Here is a 23,049-nt window from a genome sequence, read left to right as displayed (position 1 = left end):
TAACAAGCTTTATGCTTATGTTCTGTGTGCTAATCTGAATGTATATGACATTTCATTCTAAGTTTAAAAAATGGCATGCTTAAAAAAAAAAAAAAAAAAAAAGGCATGCTAGGAAAAAACCTACACAAACCACTGTAAATTCAATCTCATACCAGCATCATTCACCTACTCACACAGCGTGGAAAAGGGAATTCGCCTTACAGAGATACACCTTTTAGCAGAGCTGACTGTAGTACAGCTGAAGTTTTTACTGCTGATTTAAGAAGATTAAACAAAGACAACTAAGCCATGCACTGTTGTACTCCTTCCCCTCAACAAGGCAATCACCGGCAGGGCTGAGTCTGCATGTTCTGGTTTTTGCATTTTAGGTTCTTGCTTAAGGAAATGCTGATGATGTGACAAAGAAATATCAGATTATCTTACCCTGACGTATTTCTGAGAAGATGGAATTCATACTTTGAAAAGAGCATCCTAAAGGGCAGAGTTGGAGGGAGGACTTCTCATGGGACATGGCCCTTGACTTTAGAATAATTCTCTCCTCCAAATTATGCAACTTTCATAATTACAACTGCTACCATAATTATATTTCAAAGAATTGCCTTCAGTGGAGATAATAGACACTTTCAGTTTGAATTAAATCAAGAAAATTTAGCACACACTGGGTTTTATCAGTTTTTCTGGTACCATATATTTGTGAAAATTTCTCAAATGCCTTTTAGTGATCACGTTTTTATTTAGCAAATAAATAAATAAAAATTCACAGTTGAGGGCACCTCGGTGGCTCAGTTGGTTAAGTGTCTGCCTTCGGCTCAGGTCATGATCTTGGGTTCCTGGGATCAAGGACCAGGTCAGGGTCCCTGCTCAGTGGGGAGTTTACTTCTCCCTCTTTCCGCTGCTCATGCTCTCTCTCGCTACCTCTCTCTCCCTCTCAAATAAACAAATAAAATCTTTAAAATAAATAAATAAATAATAAATAAATTTAAAAGAATCAAAATTGTTTAAATACCAAAAAAAAAAAACAATTAGAAAATAGAGATACAGAAAAGAAATTCAAAGTAGGAATTTCTAAACATGATGAATACTGTCTGTATATGATCAACACATCCAAATACAAACATAAATGCTCACACACGCCCCTTTATTTCACTGAGGTTTGATATAAGCGCTACCTTGAAAAGAGCTACCAAGAGAAGGATGTGATGAGCATAAACATTTCTCCTGGAATGCAGATTTCAGTTTTAAGTGTAGAAAATTCATGGTGGAAATATTCATCTTGAACTTTCAAGCCAAATGTAAATAAGCTACAATCCTTCACAGGTCAGAATTTACTTAGAAGGAAGCTCGAGTTATATTACTGATACAATTCACAGGTGAGACATTCTCACAATAGAGGAAGTTAGAGACATTTAGAAATTTCAAATAGTATTTAATTCATTCATTCACTCATTCATTCAACACATGTTCAACATGTACCAGTCGCTGCTCTGCGAGCAGAACAAGAAAACCTTCCCTCATGGAAAGTACATTCTAGAAGAGGAAACCCTAAAGAGGACAGCTAAGTAAAATATAAATAATGGGACTGATTAATAAGTGGCAAAACTAAAGAAAAAAACAGAAAAGGGAGGTCCAAAGTGATGTGGATGTGGAAACATTTGTATTTAATATGGCCAGGGAAAATTTTATCCAGGTATCATGGAAAATAACATTTAGGAACCACGAACCATAAGATATCTGGAAGAAAAACTATTTCAACCAGAAGGTGGGTAAGTACAAAGGCTCTAAGTTGGGAGTGGAGCGAGCTGAAAGTTAGCTGCAGGAGGCAGTGAGGTTGGGGTGTGCAGTGCAGTGGGCCTGGGTGTGCAGTGAAGTAGGCCTGGGGTATGCAGTGCAGTGGGCTTGAGGTATGCAGTGCAGTGGGCCTGGGGTATGCAGTGTAGTGGGCTTGGGGTGTGCAGTGCAGTGGGCCAGAGATGTGCAGTGAAGTAGCCTGGGGTATGCAGTGAAGTGGGTCTGGGGTGTGCAGTGCAGTGGGGCTGGGGTATGCAATGGGCCTGGGGTGTGCAATGGGCCTGGGGTGTACAGTGAAGTAGGCCTGGGGTGTGCAGTGCAGTGGGCCTGGGGTGTGCAGTGAAGTAGGCCTGGGGTGTGCAGTGCAGTGGGGCTGGGGTATGCAATGGGTCTGGGGTATGCAATGGGCCTGGGTGTGCAGTGCAGTGGGGCTGGGGTGTGTAGTGAAGTAGGCCTGGGGTGTGCAGTGCAGTGGGGCTGGGGTGTGCAGTGCAGTGGGCCTAGGGTGTGCAGTGAAGTAGGCCTGGGGTGTGCAGTGAAGTAGGCCTGGGGTGTGCAGTGCAGTGGGCCTGGGGTCTGCAGTGGGCCTGGGGTGTGCAGTGCAGTGGGCCTGGGTTATGTAGTGAGGTAGGCCTGGGGTGTGCAGTGAAGTGCAGCGAGCCTGAGGTGTGTAGTTTAGTAGGGTTGGGGTGTGCAGTATAGTGGGGTCGGGCTGTGTAGTGAGTGGGCCTGGGGTGTGCAGTACAGTGGGCCTGGGGTGTGCAGTGGGGCTGGGGCGAAGGTCACAGGAGTTGATGGTGTAGAACCACAGGTCCCAGGGAGGAGTGGCTTTTGTTTTCTTCTCTCCATGGTCTCAGAAGAAAGCACAAATCTGTAGTGTGGCACTCGGAGTTCCCTGAGCCTGCTTCCCTGGAGCCCTACCTCCCTAACCACTCGTGATTGTATCTTGTGCCAAAGCTACGGCGGAGGCACCAGGTTCTCCCTTCCCGGAATATCTGTATGTGCTATTCCTTCTGTCTGCAGGACTCTCCTTCCCACGATCTCCCTTCCCACTTTTGTTTGTTTGGGCTTATTTTAAGGCATTGACTCTTCCAGAAAGCCTTTCTCTGCTGTCTTAACAGTTGGCTGAGCTGCATGCCTTCCCATGGGTTTCTAGAGAACCCAATACTTCCCTCTAACGTAACCTTTATTACATTCACATGGAGCTCTTAGTTCCTTAAAGTGAGGGAATGGGTGCATTCACCTTGTATCACTTGTTTCCAACAGGGTCTGGCATACAAAACAAATATTTGTTGAATGAATGAAAAATGGATCTTGAACCAGGCTCAAATCTCTCTACAAAAAATCTTAATAAAGGCTTGTGTAAATGATCAGATCTACATAAAAGGTGACAATTTGGGAAAAGCTCTATTTCTGAATCATTCTGTAAAATCTTCAGATCCTTCATGTCACTGAAACAATTTAGCCTAAAATTTGTCTGCTCCCTAATTAAACAAGAAATGCTAACTACCTTAATCAAGTTCTACTTAGCCAGAAACTCCCAATAAATGAGACAAGGGAGATGAAAACAAGTAAAGTACAAAGCCGCTTCTCTTTGTTTGTTCTCAATGGCATTACCATTAAATCTTTCTCTCTCTGTCTTCTCTACTTAATAAAATAAAGGCCACAGGGAACCAGGAGCAGATAATCAAAGTGGAGCACAATGCCTCCCTCTTTCCTAACACTTCTCCCTTTAGTACTTTTAGAGAAGAAAAGCCCAGGGAATCAGAAGCTGTCAGCAGGTGAGAGAAACAGGCCTTTAAAGTACTTTGATGTCAGGCTAAACCGAAACCAATGAACAAGTACAAACCTCAAAAGGGTCTGAGAGTCTAGACTCAATATTAGAAAATCAAGATGAGTTAGCAGAAATGCTTCTAAGCAAAATGTGTGTGTGTTTATTATATACACTTATGCAATTGATTCTAAAAAAAAAAAAAATAACAAGTGAGTAAATTATTTAACTGTCCTTATCTTACGTTTCCCTAAAGCTTTCTCTTTGACTCTGATGATGGTATATCAAATTCAAAATGGGTATATAGAGAATATTTGGAAATATATAAAGCTTTCCACTCTGTATGCTAATTAAGAGTCACCAGTGTCTTAGGCCTTGATATTAATAAAATGAAACAGTGACAATACGCCCAAATCATAGGAGTAAGCTTTTAATCAAACAAAACCTCATCTAAAAGCCAAAACTGCAAACCTGAAATAAAACACAGGGTACAACAGGTTATAGGAAATTTACATTATCTCTTATAATAAAACGTGGCCTCAGATGAATACCAAGGTCATTCGCTAATGGAATTCCTTCTCTCCGCAGCCTCAGGGTGAGCTCTGTTTCTGTATAATTCATTCTGAAAATAGAGTTCACACTTACAGATCTATACAAAGTACCCAACTGTGTAATTGTGGCATTATTTTGTTTTGTTCTGTCTTGGGCTGCCTAGCATTTGAACTCCCTTCTTACTAGATTGGAATTCCCCCACTATGAGTCCTACTGGGAGCCAGGGCTCCAGTTCCTACTATGAAATCAAAAGAAGAGAAGACATTTCTTCTTCCACCACCTGGTACTTCAGGCATGTAACCTGAAACTGGCCAACTAGGTATTCCTCCTATGTCAGCCTACGAGGTTAATGTGAGTCAGCAAGTCTAATTACCAGACAATTTGTGGGCTCTCCTTAAATTTTTACCTCTGCCCTTTCTCCCTGGAGGTGTATTGTTATTCTGAACCTGGTTCTTCAGTCTTCCCTTTTCATGAATTCCTCTTATGTTTAAATCAGCTGAAGCTGGCATTCATTGATACCACCTGCTGATACCCAGCTTGAGTGAAACTGGTGTAAATTTCTCTCTTGATTGTTCCCAAAAACTCAGGATTGAGACACTGGATGGTCCCAGTTGCCTCTTTTTGAAATCTCTTGGAAGTCTGAACAGGAACATTTTTGATGCAAAAGGATATAATTTTAGGGAGTCAAGGAAAGTTGACCAAATTTTCTAAAAATCAGGTAGCAACCCTAAGTAGGTATTTTAACCAAAAGAAAGAAGAGAATGTGCTTCCAAAAGCCTTAATTTAAAAGTAAATGCTTGCAAACCCTAGTATGACTGACTCTGCTCAACCAGTAGTTCTCAACTAGTAACTAGTTTGCCACCCAGGGATATTCAGCAATGTTTGGAGACATTTTTGGTCATCACAACTGTGGGAGGGGAGCTACTGGCATCTAATGGGTAAAGACCAGGAATGCTGCTAAACATCCTACAACGTACATAACGGTATGCCATAACAAGAATTATCTGGCTTAAAATGTCAATAGTGTCCAGCATGCTGAGTCAGTTAAGCATCCAACTCTAGATTTTTGCTCAGGTAATGATTTCAGGGTGTGAGATCAAGCACCGTGTTGGACTCTGTGCTCAGTGGGGAGTCTGCTTCTCTCCCTCTCTCCTCTCCCATTGCTCATACTCTCTCTCTCTAAAATAAATAAATAAAATAAAATAAATATTAAAAAATAAAATAAATAAAATAAATAAAATAATAAAATGTCCATAGTACCAAGGTAGAAACCCTTCCCTACATTATTATCTCTCTTTAAATCATATGTAAATAAATGACCCCAATGGAGCTAGAATAGGTGTTCCACAGTCCCCAATACCCAAATACTTTTATAATTACTTCTGAAACCTCATTTCTACCCTAATGTTAAAAGAAAATCTCATAAATCATCTGCCAATATTGTGATTCACTCGAGAACTACACAGATGGGAAAGAACAAACAAACAAAACAAAAAGAGCAAATAAGAGAAAGGCACCGTCTGTAAGAAGACCCGTAGAGTCAGATGTGCCTGAGGGCATGACAGGGTGAAAAACAGTTGTGTGCATGTCCAAGAATGTCTAGAAATGAGGTTGGGGAAAACGCTTCATTCCAAATGGCTTCTACACCGCAGGGGTCCAGATTTTACCCTCTAAGTAACAGTAATTTTTAAAGAAAAGGTTTTTAACTAGTTGTTTCTTAAGGAGAAAACTCTGATGCCACGTTAGGTGGTGACCTATGGGAGGGCAGGCCAGTAATGGGGAAGCTGGGAGGCTGCTTCGCTAGTACAAGAGCCAAAAAGTAGCTGGACTAACGTGATGGCAGCATGGGTGGGAGCACAGGCCTGGAGAGGATTTAAACATATTTTTAGAGGCTTGCTAACCTCTCCCCGTAAAATGAGTATCTTTCAGTAGTGTAGCATACAAATATAAGGGAAAAAAACTATCTACATGAGTTAACATGCCTCTAGTTCTTCCATTGTGCATCAAAAGGAAACCACAGTAATGTATGTCAATGAATTAAGTGAAATAAAGGTTACACAATGCAAATGCATATTATTTAAGTAACTTCTGAATGATTCCCAAATACCACATATAGAAAGTTTATGATATTACCTGCTCCAGAACTTCTTTGTAGGTAATAGTTGCTTTAGTATTTGTAACAGGACTGTCATAGATGATAGCAATCTTATCTCCTTGACCATTTTCAATATGGCGATCGATGGCATTGTAACAAATGTTAAGCATTCCTTCCACAAACCTGAAAAATTGAAAGGTATAGGTTAATAATTCTTTGCAAAATATTAACTAGTTTCTTAACTAGTTTCCATATTTGTTTCCATATTTAACTATACTTATACTAGTTAACTATATTTAACTATAAATTAGTGTAACTAGTTTCTAGATTTCTAGTTTGGCATCGCGGCCCTTAAAATAGAGTTTCCCTTTGCATGCTATGCCAGGTAATGATGTCTACAAAGTAGATATTTAAGATGGTACAGGAGGGACATCTTTATCTTAATAAATATGTATTTATTTTGGTGTGCACTAGGAAAATAGACCTCACAGCTCAAGGTGACAACTTTGTGGATTTTATTGCTTAGGACGAAACTAAAGTATAGAGCACCAAAATCATCTATGTTACATGGATGAAATGAATTGTATATAATAGCAGTGCAGGCCAAGCAAGCATTAGGCTGAGAGAACAAATGGTAGATGTATGACTCAGTCTGGGTATCTGCTGTGAAAAGACAAACTTATTGGAAAATTTAATTCTTTTTTAAAGACATTATATATATAATTTTGGTTTTAAGTAAGTGTGATGTTTCCAGTTGCACAAAGAATAAGCTCTGTTCTGCATCTTTAAGATGTTTCATAATTTGAGTAAAGAATGGGCATGCATATAAAATTTTAATAGATTTTTTTCAAAGACCTTCCCAATTTAGTGCTTTTCATCTTCTAACTGATCAATGCCTTCCTTTGAAAATGCAGACATCATGTAGATAGATGTAGATACCTTTTAAGGTAAATATATCTTATTTTTCCAAAAGAAAAAGCTTTGCACTTGTCACATTTTTAGGAGGAAGGGACTAAAATAAAGTATTCAAGTACAGTAACGGTCTATTTGTCCCAGTGTCAGGCTAGCAAATATTATAACAATGCAAAGTAACAGGGAAAAAACATTGACGCAAGAAGAAAAAGTCATGTCAGAGAGCTGAGTATCACCTTCAGGTCTTCCCTCAAAAAGCCCTGTTGGGAAATGAGGCAGTGAATTAAAAGCAGCTATAGATTTAGTGGCAGCATCAAGAAATTACACACACAGGACTCGGCAGGAGGAGGGATCACTTAATCAGGGTCATGACCCTATACACTTCAATAATCTGTATATGACTACCTGACAGCACAGCACAAAAAGTAACTGATGTAAAGATTCTTAATCGCCAAGTGTGACAAATTCAATGTTTGTGCAAAAGTATTGTCTCTTCCCCTTGCCCCCCCTCCATGAGTAGAGAATACTTCCCTTGATTTGGGCTCATCCATGGGACTGTGCTTTGGTAAATCAGCAGACATGATTCAAGCAGAGGCTTTTTCAATCACTTGCACAACTGGGCTTGCTCTCCTTCACCTCTACTTCCTCCAGAAGAGCTTCCTGGATACTACAGCTCCTCCGCAGCCTGGTACCCAAACCAGACATTTGCAGGTGGCAGTAGAGCCCAAAAGAAGAGGGGAACCTAACCCAGTCAGATATATGTCTTGGAGCCATGCTTCCAGTCATGCCCATCCTAGATCATCTGACCCCATGACAACCTAGAGCTACACGGATGTAACAGCTGAATATGTTAGGATTTGGACATTTTTAGGATTACTTAATATGCAGCATTGTGGTCATAATTAGCTAATATGCCAAGAAACAAAGATAGTTTGCTCAACATTTTGTGGCAGAAATAAGGAAAGATGTTTTATAGGATTTTCCCACAAAAATATTTATTTATATTTTTTTGGCTTTTATTTCTGCTTCTGAAACAGAATATTGGAATACTGGCTTGCGGGAACACTTCTCGAAGTTGTCATTATTCTCTTTCTTTTTATCTACAACTTCTACTCTACCACACTTTGTGCCCAATAATTAATTATGCTCATGACATTGCAAAAAGAAGGAGCCTCTCAATACTAAAGAACATGAGGAATTCACTTTATCATTCGCTGACTGTTCTCCTACCTCTTTACTTATTCCTTCTCAACATCTTTCCTGGGATCTTCTTCCTCTGTCAAATCTTTGACCATGACTCCTAAGGTCCTATATCCATTCCTTGGCTCACGCAGCGTACACTCCCTGGGTAATCTTTATACTCATATGGCTTCAACTTCCATCTTCGGCTCCAGCCCGGACCTCCTTTCTGAGCTCCATACCCTCATAGCCAACAGTCTGCCGGACATTGAAGGGTTTCAGAATGAGCCTCCCCAAACATGCTACTTTGACATGTGGCTTATTTTGAGCAGAAGACAATCAACACCCAAAAGACTCAGGAAGACCTTTAACCTCCCCTCCTTAACTGCCTCTAAGAATTTAGTTAGAAGGCCTGGTCTAGGAAAAGATCTATTACCAAAGATAACTACAAAGAATATGGGCGAGGCATGGTAGGCTGTGGGGAGGGCTCGGCAGGGCACATTTGTTTAAATTCCTCTCTGTGTCCCATGGTCTCTGTGTGGCAAACAAATATTTGCCTTTCCATCTTCCTGTGAGTTGTCTTCCTTCCTTGTGAAGCTCTAGGCCCCTACTCCCTTCACCTCAGCCTCCATAGATCTATCTTTGAATCTCTCGTGTCTGTGTGAGGCTCTCATACATTCAAAATTAGTTTTTCCTCCTGTTAATTTCACTTTATGTCAATTTAATTAACAGATCAGCCAAAGGAACCTAGAAGGATAGAGTAAAAAAAATTTCCTCCCCAACAACATCTCTATTTGGAAAGAGTAACACGTATAGTCAGTTCACCCCACCTCAACCCATTGCCCCATGCCAAATGCAAATCCTCCCCTTCTCCTGTTTTCCATATTTCAAGGAACAACCTTGCACACAGGGACCTGAATTAGAAACCCCAGAGTTCAATTTGATCCTTCATTTTCCACATCCAATCGGCCATATGTAACATCACATTAAGCTCTGTAAGTGTTCAGTTGTCTCTTTGATAACCTGGTTCAGAATTACTGCCTTTTTTTTTTTTTTTTAATTACTGCCTCCTAATTAATCTCCCTGCCCCAGGCCTCAGCCCATCCCCTCAAGTCATTTCTCCATGCTATTAGATTGTTTTTCCTCAATAAGTCAGACTGAGAAAGACAATTTCCATATGATTTCACTCATATGTGTAACCTAAAAAAAAAAGAAAACAAATTAATAAATGAACAAAAAAAGGAGAACCAGGACCATAAAAACAGAGAACAAACTGATGGTTACCAGAGGGAAGGAGGTGGGGGAATGGGTGAAGGGGAGTAGGAGATACAGGCTCCCAGTTTTGTAATGAATAAGTCACGAAGATGAAAGGCACAGCATAGGGAATAGAGTTAATGATGCTATAATGGCATTTTACAGTAACAGATGGCACTGCGCTGGCAGTGAGCACAGCATAATGTATAGAGAAGTTCAATCACTAGGCTGTACACCTGATTCGAATGCAATACTGGGCATCAGCAATACTCAAATTTTTTTTTAAAAAAGGAGTTTTTAAAGAATGTTTTCCCTCCATGTAAATCTTCTCATACCAAATAGTGCTCCAAGTTATTTAATACGGTTCCATGAAGTTCGGAATAAAAACTGTGTATCTAAAAAAAATAAAAAATAAAAAAATAAAAAATAAAAATAAAAAAATAAACACTGTGCATCTTCCAATGGCTTGCAGAGCCCGTTCATCTCAGCTTTATTTCTCCCCATCCAGCTTCCTACGTTCCAGCTTCAGTGAATCACAGAATGTGTAATTCTTGCATCCAGTCAGCTGCTCTTTCCCTGGCTGTCCTCTACTTCTACCCTCACCCTTCCCTAAGCAGTTCCAAAGGCCTCTGCACAGGTCTCCACCACAGTCCTCATCACATCGTGTTAACAATGCTTATAAGGGTCTGTTGAAGCACTTTCATGATGGCTGTGTTACAGTCCTCATCACATAGCTGCAATCTCTGTGTCATCCCAGTGCTGGCATCTATTGATTGTTTTTCTCACTCATGTTAAGATTTTCCTGGCTTTCGGAATAGCAAGCAATCTGAGGTTGTCTCCTGGACATTGTGGGTATTTTATTATGAGACTCTGAGAGCTTATCTAAAGATCCTATTTGTATTCCAGACCTCCCCCAACACCGTGTCAGTGGAGGACAGGGAGGCCTCATTACAACCAGGAGCAGGCATTAGTCCCAGGTTCCCTAATGGCCTCCTTTGACACAGGTGGGGGTGAGGGGTATCTCATTACTGCTGGATTAGGGTGAAAGTTCAGGATCCCCCTAGGCTTCTATGACACTATCCTGGCTGAGAGGAGGCATCGTTTTACTGTCCCCATGTGGTGTCCCCTGACACTGCCAGTGGAAGAGCCTCCTAACCTCTCTACCTCAGCCAGAATGAAAGGTCTGACTCGCAATATAACCTCTGACGTCACCAGGGCAGGTGGCAGTGCTTGCGGTGGCTGGCTAGAGCACAAGTCTACACTCTGCACCAGGTTTTCACGGGTAAGGATGCGATCGGGGTTATAGCTTTTTCTCTAGTGTTTAGCTGGGTTAGGGTGGTTACTATCTAAAATCCAGAGACAGGCTTTTTGGGGGGCTTGTTCTTTTTTTTTTCCTGTACCTATTGGCATTTCTGGGTGCCTGCTTCTCCAGCACTCAATCCAGGATATATAGGACAAAAAGTAAACCCAAGGAACTCATTACCACGTCATTTCTCATGTCTCAAAGTTCCTAGATGATTTGGTTTGTTCTCTCTACCTTTCAGAGTCTTCTTATGTGGGTTTTATATATAATGACCTAGGTTTTCCTCTGTTTTTAACAGGATGAATAGGGGGGAAAGTACATTTCTCCATCTTGTCCTGAATCCAGACATTTTCATTTTAATTTTTTTTAATTTTTTTTATTGAAGTTCAATTTGCCAACATATAGCATAACACCCAGTGCTCACCCCACCAAGTGCCCCCCTCATTGCCCATCACCCAGTCACCCCAACCCCCCGCCCACCTCCCCTTCCACTACCCCTTGTTCATTTCCCAGAGTTAGGTGTCTCTCATGTTTTGTCACCCTCACTGATATTTTCATTCATTTTCTCTCCTTTCCCTTTATTCCCTTTCACTAATTTTTATATATAACATTTATTGATCCCTTATTCTAAGCCAACATTTCATGTGTATTAGTTCATTTAATCAAACAACAACCCCGCCTCATGAAGTAGGTACTATTATAAACCCCATTTTACCTGCGAGGAAATTTATCAGACAGTAACTTGCTCAAGGCAGCCTAATTAGAGAACCAAACCCTTAAACGTCACGAACTCTACAGTCAATATTCAAAGAACTTTATTTTTTTTCAAAGAACTTTAGATTATTTTTCAATCATTTGAAAATATATAGTAGTTTCATATTTAAGTTATCCTAGGGTTTTCTTTTTTAAGGATACCCTTAAAAGATATTTAAAGAATTTTCAGGGTACCCTTTAGGCCAGACAGAAAGGAAATAAATGGCAAGGCCTGAAAGCAGTGTCAAACAAGAACTGTTGCAGGAGATAACAAATTGGCATGGCTCCAGAGGTGGTAAGTTAATGAATATACCAATATAAATGGGCTAAACTTAAAGATGGGTTTACTGTGGCTGACTGGACCAGGTGACCCACAAACAGCCTCCTGGCCCAAAGATTTGATTATTCTACTATGACAAGATTCTTATTTCATTCTAAATCAAATCATTTCAGTAAAGGTCAATTGAATGCCTTCTATGTGCTGTCTCGTCACTGTCCCTTCTAAATTCATGAGCAGGTTTTAAATGGGTTGTCTCCCCAGATTATTAAATAACTAATGCCCACTGTAGACAACTGAGAAAATATACCCTGAGTATTTTATTTTTTATATATGTAAATATTTTGCCTCTATGTTTAAGATTCCAGTATTAGCTTTTATCCAAGTGCTCAAAAAATTTAAAAAAAAAACACATCTAATGATGGCATAATATTCCATTCAATGGCTATTCAATAATAAAGTTAACCCTGTACTGTTGCAAATTGCCTTTCATACTGTCATTATTTTAAATGATCCTGGAATGATGTTTCTTATAGAGAAATATTGGTTAAATTGTTTTTATTACATTTGCAGGCAAGATGCCCACAATCAAATACATACATCAAATAACTAAATTCCTTCTGGAAATATTGAATCAATTTATATTACAATCAGCAATACCTGAAATTCCACTTTATCAGAATCCTCCAAATACAGATTATTTTCAATCTTCTTCGGTTTGAGAAGTGAAAAATAGTTTTAATTTTGGTTTGACTACTGGTATTAAGTACAATGTCTTAGCAAGTCTTAAAAGTTCTTTATGTTGAATGTTGAACTTAAATCTGACATTTTACAAATTATTCTCTCAAGTTATTCACTAATTTAAATTCATGGTGTTTCCTGACATAGAAATATCTGAAATTTGCATGTAGTCAAATAAACTCACTCATCATTTTCCTTTGCAATTTTTTCCTTAAGAAAATTCGTAATACTCTCTTCTGGTTTTATTTTTTAGACTGATCCTTGACATATGCCAATAACTTATTCATATGTGTATAAAATACATATATGTTATATAGTATATACTACATATACATTTTGTATGATATACGTGTGTGTGTATAAATATATAGGTAGATACACACACATAACGATGTGATGGTACAATTATATTAGTTTATTTAGCCATAGTCCATTTTACAAGCATCAATTTTTGTACAACTATAGATTTTTGACAATGCTTAGTGTCATTCTTTCGTGATGCTCCATTCTTCCCATATATATTGTGCATACATATTCCCACATATATATCAGAATCTTTGCCAGGGCTATGTAGTTTCTGGATACAACTACTACAATGTTCTGTTGGTAGAGTCTTGCAAATAATTCTCTCTTTAAGGTCAGTCAACTTTTGGGGCGCTTAGGTGGCTCAGTGGTTGAGCATCTACCTTTGCCTCAGGTCGTGACCCTGGGGTCCTGGGATCAAGTCCCATATCAGGCTCCCTGTGAGAAGCCTGCTTCTCCCTCTGCCTATGTCCTTGCCTCACTGTGTCTTTCATGGATAAACAAATAAAATCTTAAAAAACGAAAACAAAAAGAACTCAGTCAGCTTTTAGTTCTGTTGAAAAAAGAAAGGAGAAAACTTCATATTCTGTACTCTACCCATCTCAGCCCGGGATTCTTTCTGTAGAAAATTTTTTAAAAATCTGAATGTACCCTACACCTCACTTGAATAACAGAAAAATACATAAGCCTGAAATTAAATTGACTGTAATAGCAGAACCACTAGAAATGGTGCTAGCACCAGATCAGGGCAGTAGCAAATTTTGGACAATATAAAGCAAAGAGAAACAGAATGGCTGCTAAACCCAGAAGTCATGAAAACCATGGTAGATCCAAGTGTACCGATACAGAAAGATTTCCATGACATCTTATATACTGTCAAATTAGAATAAAAGAAAGAAAACCATGTGTAGAAAAAAAGCATACAACCATACCATAGAATACATTTATGGGGAACTATACATCCTAATCAGATAATTAAAAAGCTCACCAAAAGGCTCTCAACAACTCTGAAATAGCTTCACTATCAGAGGCAGGTAGGAATAAAAAATGGGCCATTGGTGTTTGGATGAATAATTAAGACATAAGCCAGACACATATACTCACACTTATATACACATCACACAAGCTTTCACCAGCCCAGTCTAACTTTCTGAAATAGGGAGAGTTTCTACATGGATGAACCTCTAAAATATTTAAGACTTGTAGAACAGAACCACATCCCATATAACTTCCAGAAGGCCTAGAAACCCTACATACGATTGCCACCTGGAAATCCTCTCTTTTCTCTCAATCACAGGACTCTAGTACTAAAAATTGGTATTCACTGACACATAAGCTAAGATCTGGATTCTGAAATGCACTCCAGTTAGCTACCTGAACCTGGACATTCAGATGAATGTATGTGTGTATGTGTGTGCATGTAGGTGTTCATGTATGTGTGTATGAATATATACATATATATAAAATAGAGGACAGTATAAAGCTGAGAAGTGGGAAAGGCATACTTCAAACATAAATAACAATGGGAAAACATATTTCTAACTTCAACAATATATAAAGTATACCTGAAAATCAATATGAAAAAAATGTAAAATCTAGTAGGTAAAGAATCTCACTCACAGCACACTATCCATAAAGGGAAAAAAATGATAATGGCCAATAAACAAAAAGATGTGATGCTCAGCCTCACTGATGATGAGGAAAATGAACATTAAAATAATGAGATGTCATTTTTCTCCCACTGGATTGATATAAAGATATACAGTACTTTTCATTTTGTCAGAGCAAGGTGCTTGTAGGTTTATCTCCGTGCTGCACAAAAGCACAAGAAAGAGTCTAGAGCAGTATTCTAGAAAATCTTAATAGTGGTAAAATGGGGCAGTATGAAAGGGATAGTATATATTTTTCTATAATAAATACTGTGTGGTTTGATTTTTTACTAACATGCATTTATGTAGTAAATAGATGATTTAAATATGTTTAAATAAAAGTATAATTTTAACAGAAGATTGCTTGGCTCTTGGGTTTGACTGAATCATTAACTCCATATCATCCTACCTACCGCTGATTTAAAAAATAATTAAATAAAAATATCTCTTTTCAATTTTCTTCTGGTGAAAAGGAATATTTCGTATATTTGTGACAACATCTAAACTTGGTTTTAAGAAACTAAAACTTGGGCCACCAAATTTTTGGACCAGTGACATTCCAAATGGTGACTGCACTATCAACCTGTATTCTTGAGTGAGGACAGATGACATGAACAAATCTCCTGGGTAACAAAAGATAAAATTACATGAATGAGATCCACTTGGACTATTTTAAACTAGGGATATTTGAGGGCTGTTTATTCCTGCAGCACAACCTGGTCTATCCTGACTGATAGAAAAGTTCTCAGACCCATCACTTTTAGCAAATTCAAACAAAATTTAAAATTGTCATATTTCACAGTTTAAGAGACAGAGGAATACATTCCAGGGCAAACAAAACCAGGGTAATGTCAGCTGGTATAATTATGTAGCCACTATAGGAATGTTCGATGTCCCTGAAAAGAAGTCACCATGTACCATCATCAGTGTCTGAGCTCACAGAGGTGGAGCTGAGAGTCTTCAGAAGGAGCTCCATTAAGAAGAAAGCTCTTGGGGATGCCTGGGTGGCTCAGCTGTTGAGCATCTGACTTCAGGTCAAGGAGTGATCCTGGGGTCCTGGGATGGAGTCCCACATCGGGCTCCCTGCATGGAGTCTGCTTCTCCCTCTGCCTGTGTCTCTGCCTCTCTCTCTGTGTCTCTCATGAATAAATAAATAAAATCTTAAAAAAAAAAAAAGAAGAAAGCTCTTGAAATTCTTTCTAGACTTCCTTATGTGTCATTTCTTCCCCTCATTAACCTCTGCTAGTTTGCATCAGCATAAAAACTTGGCCTCAGCTCTTCAGAGAGAAACTTCTTTGACTCTGACTTCTCTTCTTCCACTTAGCCTCCCCTGAATCCTGTCTTTCTAATATCTGACATTGGCCCACCCTGTATTTCACATTGACCTTGTTTATCAAATGAGTTAAACTGGGGTGTGTGCTTGGCTCACACACTGGGCTGAGTGGATGAACGCAGGTAGATATCTGAAGGATTTTTAAAAGGTTGACAAGTTCCACAGTCTTGATCTCTAGGTACCAAGAGAAACTAGTGCCAAACGTTCACAAGATTCTTCTTTCCCATCAATTCTCAGGATTACCAACCTTCTCTTTGTTGAGAGCTAAAATTTTGTTATTTGGGCACGTATTTATTAAGTTGGTTTTCAAAATAATAAAAGGAAATAAAACTCAGGCACTAAAAAGAAAAATAAAAAAAAAGACTTCTTTCAGAGGAATAAATTGATAGCATTTACTCTGTGATTTTGATTACCCAGATACAGAAAGTGGAATTGGTAAAGTTTAAAATGTTCTTTTCAATTTCTCCACTCCTTCCTATTTCAAGAATAAAATTCATTGTATTTTCAATAGTGTCACCTATGAAATTCTTCCACAAACTACCATATTTCAATCTATAAGAAATCACTGTGAAAGCTTCCTCTAGCACAACTATATTTGGTAGTCACAATGCTGCAAACCTCTCTGTAGTCCCAGCTTTTGATTTCTGTACTGGATGGACATTTGCCATTAAATAACTGGAAAGCCTAACTTATAATTTACCTAGGAGCTCCCTTCCTTGGGTCATACTACATTTTCCTTCCTTGATGACCACCTATTTGTGTCTTTATTTTGGCACAATTTCAGAAAAAAGTTCAAGCTCTTTTTCAAAAGTTAAATAAACTCAAGTATAACATATTGAAAAAAATTCAAAGATGATGGTTATATTTGGCTATCTACATACTAAAATACTAAATGTATAACTAAAATAATGAGGAATGTAAAACCATGATAGGAAATAATTCATTATCTTATAGGCAGACTTTGGCAGATTATAACCACCAATGTTAGCTATCAATAATTATTTCCTCTTCAAAAGGTTTTTATTCAGCAAATTTATTTTATTTTATTTAAATATTGTATTTATTTATTCATGAGAGACACACAGAGAGAGGCAGAGACAGAGGCAGAGGGAGAAGCAGGCTCCACACAGGGTAGCCTGACACGGGACTTGATCCCAGGACTCTGGAATCAAGTCCTGAGGGGAAGACACTCAACTGCTGAGCCACCCAGGCATCCCTTATCCAACAAATTTAACAATAATTTGTTATTGGCTAGACCTGAGACTGTAAAGAAAAGGGGAAAAATATAATTGCGAACATGTCCACCACTCTAAAAGCCAGAATGATTTGCAATAACTATAATAGGAAGCAAAATGTGGCAAATTTCCTAGCAGATGTAGAAACTAAGTAGGATGAAAGTACATTAAAGAGAGAATTCCAACAAGGGGAATGTGGTTAGGAACTGGTGGATGTTGAAAGGACTATAGTATAGTTGTTGTAAAGGTCTGAACTTTGAGGTCAAAAAACCAGAGTTCAAATTTCAGGCATGACAAGTACTAGTTGTAGGACTGCAGGCAAATTAGCATGCCTAGGTTTTCCTTCCTCCATCTATAAAACCACAAAAACAAAACAAAAACCAACAACATAGCATTTACTCTGTTCCATGACAATACTGCGAATAGTAAACACAAATCCATTCAATTGTCATATTGACTCTGTATATACACTAATATCATCCTCATCTTACAGATGAGGAAACTGAGGCACAGAGAGGTTAAGCAGCTTACCCAAGGTCCACACTTGTGGACTTCAAACAGGCTCCAAGTCACAACCATTTATTCTGTGTTGAGGAGTTAATATGAAAGTACTCTGTATCCTCCACAAGCACAATTTTATACACATTGACTCCTTTCAATAACCCTCTCACACAATTACTATTATACACACTTACAAGTGGGGAAACTGGCTTAGATAAGTTATGAAAGCACAGTTTTGTGGCAATGGGTATGATGGGGTGAAATAGGACACAAGGGGAGGGTGACTGTAGCAAGGTTACTTGTAATAACAGTGTCGTGGCGATAGAGACGGAAGGCAGGGAGGGGTCTGAGAAATATGAAAGACTGGAAAAAGAGACTTTTAGAGAAAAAAGAGGAAGAGGATGAAAAGAATGCATATCAAAGCAACCAGGGCTCAAGAGGAATCAGCAAACTATAGTCACATGCCAAATGTGGGCCACAATCTGTGTAAATAAAGTTTTATTGCCACACTCAATTGTTTATGTATTCTCTGTGGCTGCTTTTGCTTGATAACAGCAGAACTGGTGCTTGCAATGTAGCCCAGCTGGCCCACACAACCAAAAATATTCACTAGTTGGCCTCTTAAAGAAAAACTGTGCCAATCCCGTCTCTAGGGAGGCCTTGTACAATAGAAATTTCTGTGGTGATGGAAATAGTCTGTCTCTTCACTGATCAACAGTATAGCCACAGGTAGCAGGCTAAATTTAAATTTTAATTAATTAAAAATAAGTATAATTCAAAATTTAATTCTTCAATCATACTAGCCACCTTTCAGGCGCTCAATAGCCACATTTGCCAAATGTCACTGCAGAAATAAATTTTAAATTTTACTTAATTCTAATTAGACTTAAATTTAAATAGCCACACGAGGCTACAAACTACCATATTGGACAATGCAGCGGTAGGGAACTGCAAGGAGGCAGAGGTGGTCCCCGGCATCAAATACCGAAGAGAGATCAAATGAGATAAGGACTTCAGGTCATTCCATTGAATTAAGGAACAAGTAGGTATTGGTGATCTTTGGGGAGAGCAATTCAGGTACAGAGAGGAGCACTGGGGCCACTGCAGTGGATGCAGGTGTATAAGGGAGAAGAGAACCTGGAGTTCAGACAACATGGCTGAGAAGTGAGGTTATAAAGATGGGGGGATGCTCTGGCTTTTCTTTAGCTTGTGCCAATCTTTCCACTGGCTTTTATTAAAAGGATGGAAAGTGAAGGTAGCTGAGCGGGGAGGCAATGAAAATTAATGGAGATATTAGTTTTTAGTGGCAATGGCAAGTGAGATGAATACAAAAATTAGGCAAAGCTCAGTTTCTGTTTTAGAAGTACAAGTGCATTCATGCTGCTGAAGCAGGAGAGGTTGGGGTGGAGCGGAACAGGAGCCAAGACAACAGAGACCAATGCAAGCCTTATCCAAAAGCCTGGAATGCCTTGTTAGGGAAGGGCAGGCCATTTCAAGGTCTAGAGCTGGAGAATGCCCTGCTTAGAAATGGATTCCAGGTCAGACCTGAGAGGCAAATGAGGAAATGGAATCAGTTAGCATCTACTGACTAGCCAAGAAGAGCAAAGTAAGTAATGAAAATACAGCGGAAGAGGAACTATTGTAGAAACAAATCAAAAAGGAACTGGAAGTAGGAGGAAGGATGGTATCAAAGAAAACAGGGTTTTTTTCATCTCTGGATGTCAAGTTTATGTTGTCTTTAAGGAAAACCCGAAATAAGAAGAAAAAGAGGTTGTGAAATAGGAAAAGGAATATTTTGTTAATCACCAATATGCCAGGTTCTGCGTCTGGTAATTTATATATATCAAATCATTTAATCCACACACTATCCCTTAATAACACTGTTATTCTCATGTTATAGATGAGAAATGAGCCTCAGAGAAGTCAAATGACTCCCCAGAATTACAAAACTAACATGTGGCCGACTGCAACCCAGGCTTTCTGACTCAAAGGCAAATGTGATGAATCTCCAATTATACATGTCTGCGTGCTTATTCGAGTAATTCTTGTACCTTTACTAGAGGCTGTTTCCTGTGGGCAGAGACCACGTGCTAGCTCATTAATGGCACACAGCAAATGCTCAATAATTATTTTTAAATAAATGCCTGCCAGTGTGAATGAATGTGAACTGAAGTAGTACTCTTCTGACACATTAACACAAATAAGAAAAAGTCTCATGAGGTAAAAGCTCAGTAAAAACAGTGACTAGCTCAAAAGACTACTATTGCACACAAACAGAGAAGGCTTTAAGCATTTTTAAGAGGGCATCATATTGCTTTATTCACACAGGGACATCTCATCTAAATTACAGATACTTGGCCTTGAGCGGTATCAACTGACTGTTCCAGGAAACCCTCCAAATTGGGTAATTGCTTACTTGGGGCAGCATAATAACCTTATGTTAATTTAACCACTAGGGATATTGTTTCTGTAAAAGTACTTGGAAAGCACATCTCTCTATAGGACAATTATTTTAACAGAGAAACCTAACACAAAGAGAGAGACATTCTTTAGCCCCACTGATCCTTTATACATGAGTACATACACCCAGAACCTGGCCCCAGCCACCAGCCCTAGACACTGACTGTCCCATTTCAACATGAAAGGACAGCCTAGGCGTCTGCACCACCGCCAGATCATCTCGGATTAAAACGGAGTGAATTGCCAATGGTGAGAAACACAGCCAACACGAAAAAGAATAGAAAGAATGGCTCTCAAGAAATCAATACCTGTTATCTGAACTGGACCCACTGTCAATGAAGAGAAGAGGCATGAATGAATGATCTTAAAGATTCATGGGTTGTGCGTCATGCCTGACAGTTAAAGTCAAAGCCGAGAGTGAAGTCACCGTTTTATCTTGTGGGTTTCATTTTTATGCTAGAGGAAATGCAAGTAAAAAACAGAATTTTAAGCAAAGAGAAATAGAATTCGTAAAACTAAAAGATAAAATTACAATTAATTGAATATTAAAGGTCAAATGCTAAAGATCCAATCAAAACATGTTTAAATTTCAAAGCATGAGTTCGTTAAGATTGACATATAATCATAAATAAATATAAATTTAAAAGTACATTTTAAAGGGAAGCAAATTTCATCTTGCCCTTTCCAAGAGAGCATTTAGGATACTCTTAGGAGCAGAGGTCCTCAATCAACCAACTCAGAAATAAGTCATGATAAGCATGTAAGGAATTAGACTCCAAACCAGAGCAGGTTCCTAGAAAACCAGACCCATAGACCAGGGCCCACGGGATCTCCAAGCAGGTAATCATGACACCTCAAAACTATCTAGAGAACCAAGAAGCTTAAGAGGTGGTGCCACACTCCAATGCCAACCAGTATTTGTTGGAGGGAAGAGAAGATGCCTCTCAGTATTTAATCCTTATAACAGTGATGAAGAAAAAATGAAAAAAAAAATTAAGAAGAGGGAGAAAAGAGAAGAGAGAGCAGCCCAAGCACCATGCAGAGGAGAAGGAAGTCAATTTGTTAACACGATGCTCCTTCACTCTGGTTAGGGTGAAATGTGAAGAGAGGGGAGAAACAGGTAAGGATTAAAACTAATGTGCTCAAAATCTGAGGACTTCAAGACTTATTTTTTTCCTATTTTCATATTCATCTTAGCTATCTATTCCTTTCTCTTTAAGGCTATAACTCACACAGAATGACACACTACAATGTTCTGATGACACTCTCCTCTACAGCTGAGGCTCCCAGAAGGCAGACACCACATTCATTAACTCATTCTGCACAATACTTAGCTCACGTCCACAGAGAGACATTTAATACAAGCTCTTATTAAAGAGGAGGAATACAATCAGTCACTCTAGAATGTCTGAGGAGAACTTTTTCTTCCCATTGAGCCACTGAATTATTCTGAGATTGTTTCTACAAAGACTGTAATTGGGAGAGACACAAAGAGGGCATCAATTTTGTTTTACTGCTTCAAAGAAAAATATTTGAGGCAAATGTGACGCAACACTAAGATCTGTTTTTAAAGATTTTATTCATTTATTCATGAAAGATAAAAAGAGATAGGCAGAGACATAGGCAGAGGGAGAAGAAGGCTCCCTGCAGGAAGCCTCATGCAGGACTCGATCCCAGGACCCTGGATCACGACCTGAGCCAAAGGCAGAGGGATACTCCATCACTGAGCCGCCCAGATGCCCCACAACATTAAGGTTTTAAACAGCCCAGTGTTCAGTGTCCAATAAATTATCTTCTTTATTTATTCTCTAAATATTTCATAAGGAAGAAGGTTGTGAGACTTTATGCAAAATATGAATTTTTGGAGATAAAAATTGACAATATACATTAGAAAGTATGTAATTTTTCTTTGATCTAGAAATCTTCTAAGAATTCTCAGCAGGAAGAAAGGAAAGAAAGAGACAGAAAGAGAAATCTTTGAAATGCTGTGTCCAAAGATGTATCTGCCCTGTTTGTAGTAGCAAGTAAGGAGAAATCACTATGAAGGATTGTGAAATTAAAAACTTTACATTCACCCAATATATTTAAACATTCTGCAAACATTAAAAATCATGGAATAGAAGAATAGGGAATGGAAAAATCACACCTTATTACAAGTGGAAGTATGGATGATATAATTGTTTTCCTATAAGAACAAAAATAGAGACCTAAAGAATCGAACAGACTGACCGATCTATAGATTTTTAAAAGGCAAAATACATACACAAAAAAATGTGTGTGCCCAAACTGCAAATCTGAATAAGGTTTATAGTCTAGTTAATTGTACTGTACCAATGTCAACTTTGGTTTTGATAACGTACTAGCTTGTGTAAGATGCTACCATTGGGGAAAGCTTACTGATGGGTACAAACAATCTCTTTGTACTATTTTTGTAACTCTAATTATTATAAAATGAAAATTTTTAAATAAGATAAAAAGAATGAAGGGAAGAATGCAAAATATACCAAGATATGCACTGACAATGTATTGAGATATTGAACTACAGTTGATTTCCACCTATTTCAGCTTTACCAAGTAGAATTTAAAGAAGTACTGCTTCTTTATGGAAAAAAAAAAGTATAAATCTAATTTTTTAAATTAATTCAGAGGAAGAACTTAGTGATTCATCAGTTGCATATAATACCCAATGCTCATTACATCAAGTGCCCTCCTTGATGGCCATCAAACCTTAATTTTGATCAAAATTATTTTGGAATAAAGCAGTGTCAATAAAGAGACAACATCAACTCAAACCTAGGTCTCAAATCTAGGCCTTGTGATTATAAAATCTCTGCTTGTTTATTTAAAAAGCACACTATATCTCATCCAGCTTTCCACCTTCACCTCTCACCAAAACAACTTTATAGACACAACCATGCTATAGACATATCTACAAAGATAAAT

The 23,049-nt window shown here is 38.5% G+C and overlaps 1 protein-coding gene across 2 annotated transcripts in view; it reads right to left on the bottom strand.

The window, feature by feature from the left end:
• Positions 1-23,049, bottom strand: part of ACSS3 (acyl-CoA synthetase short chain family member 3) — a 142,482-nt gene that overhangs the window by 105,156 nt on the left and 14,277 nt on the right. For both annotated transcript variants that reach the window (XM_038558560.1, XM_038558561.1), the window contains one exon: positions 6,245-6,389. In XM_038558560.1, the coding sequence (XP_038414488.1) occupies positions 6,245-6,389 (145 nt within the window). The remainder of the gene's footprint in view (positions 1-6,244; positions 6,390-23,049) is intronic.

Source organism: Canis lupus, chromosome 15, assembly GCF_011100685.1.
Source record: "Canis lupus familiaris isolate Mischka breed German Shepherd chromosome 15, alternate assembly UU_Cfam_GSD_1.0, whole genome shotgun sequence".
NCBI lineage: Eukaryota > Metazoa > Chordata > Mammalia > Carnivora > Canidae > Canis > Canis lupus.
The sequence above is the reverse complement of the archived record's forward strand: the minus strand, read 5'-3'. Positions and strand labels throughout refer to the sequence as shown.